At 44.1% G+C, this 6,533-nt stretch overlaps 1 protein-coding gene across 6 annotated transcripts in view; it reads left to right on the plus strand.

The window, feature by feature from the left end:
* Positions 1–6,271, plus strand: part of add3a (adducin 3 (gamma) a) — a 106,503-nt gene extending 100,232 nt beyond the window's left edge. For 4 of the 6 annotated variants that reach the window (XM_069714605.1, XM_069714606.1, XM_069714604.1 and 1 more), the window contains 2 exons: positions 1,250–1,342; positions 2,759–6,271. In XM_069714605.1, the coding sequence (XP_069570706.1) occupies positions 1,250–1,342; positions 2,759–3,009 (344 nt within the window). In that variant the 3' untranslated portion in view covers positions 3,010–6,271. The remainder of the gene's footprint in view (positions 1–1,249; positions 1,343–2,758) is intronic. The other 2 variants (XM_069714609.1, XM_069714610.1) reach the window with 1 other exon arrangement.
* Positions 6,272–6,533: the final 262 nt, after the last annotated feature.

Here is a 6,533-nt window from a genome sequence, read left to right on the forward strand (position 1 = left end):
CACACACACACCACACAGGTTTAGCACGTGATTAGTTGTGTGTGGTACAGTGTACATATTAATACATTAAAGACAGACAGACAGACGGTGCTCACACAGATCACTCCACATTTATCACTTTAAAGTGTCGCATGTGAACTTTTCTATCTGCACGTCCGCTGCACAGTTACATCACCACGTTCTATATGCCGTGCATGAATTCGTTGTGAATGACTGTGACAACAGCCGGCCGAATGTGTAATCCCGAATGTGCTAATTAAAGTGTTTAGGCGATATTTATTTAGTTATTCATTCACCATGTGATTAAAACGAATGACGCTACTCACGCCGAGCAAGACTTAACATTTACTGTTTACTGTTGGGAAAAGTTGGAATAAAAGCTGCTGCAAACTGTTTCATATTATGTAAGAGATGCAACAACAACAACAAAAAACTGCCCCTCTCCTCTCCCCCTCTTATCAGGTGCTCTTAGAAAAATAAACCCTGATACCTTTCATGTTGAGGCACAACGATGCTGCCCAGTTTTGAACTCGCGTCGTTCTGGTTGGAGATAACGTTGTAGAGTGATGGTGTTTGTTTTAAATTACAAACACTGTTTGGACATAAAATCAAATAATTTGGGAAAACGATATCGTCTCAATTCACTGGAACTCAACATGTATCAATGTTGCTGTATCAGTTTTGAATATAATACATCTTTGCTCTGTATCAAAGAGCTTCAGGATATATTTGTTTCCCTTCCTGTAAGCCTCTTATCTTCCGTATATTTCAATATTTCAAATATTTATACCAGCAGCAGAGTACATTGTTAGCATGTTCCACCAGGAAACAGTATCTGCTGTGTCGGCTTACGTTCCTCTTCAGATTATCCGTGTAGTCTGTGGGATTGTTAATGCTCCACATAATGTCACAGTTCATGTTCAACCAGCGGGAGAAACTGATAACAAGCGAGTGATGTCTCTCCAAGATGGCAGACAAGGATTTTGGACATTTTTTTTTTTTTTTGGTGGAAAAACAGCTGTGCATGGCCTGATTCTAACGTGCGTGTGTTACTGCTAATCTCTCAACCCTCCCCCCCTCCCCCCCACACACACACTCCCTCCTGACCCTTCATCCCAAATCCCTCCAACCTCTCATCCACCCACCCCACCCCACCCCGCTGCTGTCGTCCCTCCGCTTCAACCCCCTACACCACGCCGCAATCCTCTCATCCGTCCCTCAACCTCCCTCCCTCCCTCCCTCCCTGCAGATGGCGAGCACGAGCTAACCTCCGACGACGGCTCCACTCTCTCTCAGTGTCTGTCTCTCACCCAGTCCCCGCAAAGCACTCCAGCTAAAGAAGGTATCACTCACTCGGAGGGAGACGGAGACTTTTCCGCCGGTGTGCCGTTTGTCTTTAAGATCACAAGTGGGCCGCTGTGTGAGCATGAGGGTGAAAACTTACCTGACACTAAAAGCCTAATATGCAGTGATTAAACTACTGACCTGTGTTTGAGGTTCACGCTGCACGAATGATTTTTTTTTTTTTCCATCTAAAAAAACCCACACCCGTCTAAATGAAACCGCAACAGGGAGTCCCATCTGCATATTTAAGACCTAATTTGTCCACAAACACATTCCTGCTGGTGGTTATGAAAAAAAAAAAATCTAAAACTGATGAAGTCAACTTTTAAATCACTTACTTACTTTACATTCCTGCTGGGGCTTCTGACTTTTAATTCACTTCAGTACAACAAGAGAAAGAAGTTGTAAGGATGTTTTTGTGCTTGATATTCCATCACAGGAACAAAGGCGTAACCTTACTTGAACTGGTTTTAAAAGCTGACTTTATGCTGCGTTCAGGAACGTCTGCTAAGTGGACGTGTCAAAAAAAAACCCAAAAAAAACAACGGAGCTGGCGGGCCGGTACCATGAGCGTGTCGTGATGTCGCATGATCTTGCCTCTTGCTTGCATTTGGATCTACAGTATCGTATCTGTTAACACATACATCCTCGTGTGTGACATTCGAAGCTTGTTGATTCACCTCCAAGATCACCGAGGCCTCTTCACCAGTTATAAATAATGACACTATCGGATTAACTTCCTGTCGACTTCCTTCCAGCCCACAAAAAAAAACACACAATTACAATTAACCTGCGTCGACACACCGGCTCAGGGGACCCATATTTTCCGACGCCACCGTTATGAGGTCAGCCGGTCGTTGTGTTGAAACCAGGTCAATTGTTGTACGGACTGCTTTTCAATGTCTTCCTACTGTGTGCAGAATTGAAAATAACCCGTTTTGGTGTTTTATCGCAGCAACATGATCCCGCTACCCTGAATTCCCTAACCTCCATTTGTAACCCAGAGAAAGGGATGTGACTCAGCGGGCTCTGTTATGTGAAAAAGTCATTAAGGGAGTAGGTGCCGTCTGCAGCTCAGAGCCCCGTTCTGTGAATTTAAAAAGAGGACAGACTCTCTGGGCTATCGGGACAATGAGGTTTTTACGCAGGGATATTACGAAATATGTAGAGCACGGGGACACTGCGTGACCGTGGGGAAGCAGAAGTTCAACGCGCTGAAGCGGAATTAATGTCGGACAGCAGAGCGTCACTACAAAAGGACAGTGTGACACATAGACTTTCTCTCACAGGCCAGATACGAGCACGTATTGTAATAATATTCATGTTGCAGACAGCATAAGCCATGTGGTTGTTGTCTGTAAATAGGAAATGTGATGTCCCGCACGTCCTCACCCAACCGGTGTCTCCCCCCCAGAGAACCACACCGGCCTGATGAACGGCAAAGACGACCACGGCGACGTGGACGAGGAGCTGCTGAAGCGCGTCAGCCAGCTGACCACGAGCGTGGAGAGCGTGGAGATCACCGTGCGCTCGGGCGAGAAGATCGAGGAGGCGCTGTCCCCCGAGAGCTCCCCGTCCAAGTCGCCCAACACCAAGAAGAAGAAGAAGTTCCGCACCCCGTCCTTCCTGAAGAAAAACAAAAAGAAAGAGAAGACGGAGGCCTGAGTGCGGCAAACGGGCGGCGAGGCGTGCAGACGGGAAGACGGTCTGCGTAGAAAGAAAGAAAGAGGGCGCAGCGGTCCTCTTCTCTGTTCAATGTGTTTTATTTTGTCTTCGTTTTAAATGTCCTTTTATGTTTTGATTTTTTTTTTTTTTTTTTAACAAAAGGTTTCATGTGCAAAAGGCAGAGGAAAAGATTTCACACACAAAGAAAATCATTCGGTTCGCAAACAAAAACGGCCTCTACTCCTGCAGAAAAAACAAGAATGTTTGGGAAATCTCGGGGAGGGTATGTGGGTCCGCAAATGAGAACCCGCAGCAGATGTGGGGCGACTCGGGCAGGTGTCGGTGTGTCGGCACACCCCGTCACCAATGCAGAGCTCTGACGGGCCTCCGTGGAAGTGTCATTTAAGGCCATTTAGATCCTGAATAACTGGCTCCCTCCTGTGTTTTCACCCGGGCTGAAAACAGAACTTGGAAAAACCACCTTGCGCATTTCTTGCTTCGAAATCCAACTTCTATGAAATGATCGGATTGCAGCGCGAGTGCTGTAAGGCTGCACAAGTTGAAACTAAACCTTTCTTTTATGTTGAAACGCCCCTGTTTGTTTTTACATCCTGGTCACCTGACTCCGCAATGGGAACTGAGAGGCCGCATGAAATTTCAAGGCACACTGGAAAACTGGTCTCGGGAAAAACAGCCGCGGGGTTTGTGTTGATTGATTTACTGTGGGAGAAGTTTTCTCTCCATCTCGCTCTCTCATGCTCTTTAAGCTCCTTCAGGCTTCTGACACAAACTTCTTCGGCTGATTCTGGTTGAACTACAGACGAGTTAAAGGGTCTCCAGACCCGAGCTAGTGAGGATGAGGGTTGGCAGTCTATCACAACAGTTATCAGAATATTTATGTAGCATTTTTCTATCTTGTCCTTTTCATCTCAGTGTGTTTTTTTTGCCAAATTAAATGGACAACCCGATCTCGCCCCGAAGCGTGTAATACACCCGTCCGTCCAGTAGGTGATACCCCGTGTCAGTGTCGCGTATTGCCTCGCCTAGGCGTGAAAAGTGAAAACTGAAGTGGAAAACTACTAGGCTAGGCTCAAGGAAAAGATCAGGGTTTGGGTTCAAATGAGTAACTTTACCAGAGTTGCGTTGCGCATGTTAAATACGTAACAGACTTCGATTACTTCAAAGAAATCCACGTTGACTTCAGCTCTCTCACGGACTCGAGCACCGGTCGACCGGTTGAAAGTCCTGCGTTTGTATCGTCTAACCACCCCTGACCAACTCCTTCGATGCTGGTCATATTTGCGTGCACATGTCACGCCTATAGGCGAGACAAAACGTGACACTGACACGGCATCCTCTAGTGGACAGACAGGTGTACTTCACATTTTGGTGTCATACCAGGCTAGAAATGGAAGAATGGAGGAAAAAAAAAATAAAAAACAATCTCATTTTAGTGACGCGTCGCTGTTTTCTAGTTTCTAGTCTGTCATCTCATGAAATTTGATCTCTTTTTTTTTTTTTTTTTTATTGAACACAAATTTTTTTCAACTGTTTTGTACTCATTTTTAAGCTTTTACAGAGAATACAGATGTTACGCATGTTTTCTCTTTTTGCAAGAGCTGAATTTATTTGGCTGACTGTGTTCTGTAGTGATGCCTGATTGCTCGAACTATATTCTAATCTTCAGAGTACACAAAATGACTATATAACAGATATATGAAAACTGGATACGTCGGCTAGAGATTTTTAACTATATATTTTTTATTTTATTGTGCAGCACTTTTCTTGTGGTATATAACCCGTCTTAGTCGCAGGTGGTTTCACCGGTGAAGGCGATTGTGAAGTACTTGGTAAAAAGTTGTGCAAGTAGCGAGCGAGGCATGGTGTCGGAGAAAGGTCAGGACCCGGAAAGTGAGTCGAATGAAGAAGGGAAGAATCATCTTTCGTCGGTGTCACACGTGAGAAAAGATTTCTGCTTCTCAACTCCACTACTATCTTTTGCCGAAGTGCGACGTCAAACTCCCAGCGGCCGGCGAGCTGAATCGCGAGTCGTGGGTGGTGAAGAGTGGAGCGGCGGCGTCTTTCGTTTGGTGTGTTTGTGTGCGTGTTTTTAAAGCCATATTGTAATTCTTTCCACCATTATTTGAATAAGACAAAGGTTGTGATTCTCATCTGCCTGCTCGGGCGTCATGGACCCTGACCTGTTAAATCACCCCAGTGACTGCATCGACTCACCCCTCAGGCTCCCAAAAACTCAACTTTCTTTTTCTTTTCTTTCTTTTCTTTTTTTTTTTTTTTTTTTTGCAGTAGCTCTATTCACAACAGCTACACTTCCTCGCTTAATCTTCCACTTACTTCCTCCAAGAACTGGAACGTTACAAGGAGGTCATACGGACGTTTTATTTGTATTTGATCGCTCTGCAGGCCCGGTCGGCTTCCCCCTCATGTCATTTCTCTTGTAAACACGATCGTGCTGTAACTGTCAGATGACCCACAGTTGAACTCTGCAAAGCCAAAGTGTGATGGATTGCCATATATCCTCCCCCACAGTTTTAACCAGATGTACCAATATCCCAGCTAGCAATGTGAAGTATTGGATTTGGAGGGAGGGAGGGAAGGAGGGAGGGTTCGGGGGCGCATCTTTTTAGCCGTGTTAAACGACAGCTTTTTGGCTCTGGGCAAAGAGCTGAGGTCACACAACTGAAAGATGGAGAAAAGGGAGGTGTGAGTTTGGAAATGGAAGTGCATTTGTGTGTGTAGCAGGGGGGGACAGGACAACCTGACACTAACACCATGTTTTTATCACTCAAGACTTTCTTTTCTTTTTTTTTTTTTCATACCATCTCTCCTCCTGGAAATTTCTCTTTTTTTTTCCATCCTCCATTTGTATCGCAGTACGCTTATTTTCTTTTAGTTTGCAGAGCCGTAGGGTTTTTTTTTTTCTTCTTTTTTATTAACAATTTTACAAGCAGAAATTGCTCCCAGATGAACTGAATGTGCATTGCATCCTTTTTATTTTCTCCTCTTCTGTTTCCGACTGTTTGCACCTTGCTTTACTAATGCCTCTCTCTCTCCATATTTCTTTTCTTTTTTTTTCCCGTTTTGAAAAAAAAAGAACAAGTTTTTTTGCTTTGGCATGCCAGAATGAGCCAAGCTACTTTGTGACCTGTGAAAATCCTATATAAATGGTTATCTAATGGAGTTGCTTTTAGATGTATTGCTAATCCGTGTAAATTCACAAATAAAACTGTATTTTAAGAAATGGAAGCTCATTTTTCATTTTTGTGCATCAAAGTTCATGTCCATTTTTCAAGTTAAGTTCAACATAACTCATACTCTCATTTTACTTTACCATTGATCATGAACTGAGTAGTTACATGATGATTGTAGAATAGCCTTGAATGCTGTTGAAACACTGGTTTTCAAAGAAAAAGTCAATACTTTTATTTTGAAGTCTACCGGATTTCTGATGCTGTGCTTTTCTGTTGAAGGACATATAGTTCCCATGACGCAGTGTGCCTGCA

Source organism: Brachyistius frenatus, unplaced genomic scaffold, assembly GCF_029030835.1.
Source record: "Brachyistius frenatus isolate BFR_SWC_R1_liver_20210118 unplaced genomic scaffold, ASM2903083v1 Contig_132, whole genome shotgun sequence".
NCBI classification, from domain to species: Eukaryota; Metazoa; Chordata; class Actinopteri; family Embiotocidae; genus Brachyistius; species Brachyistius frenatus.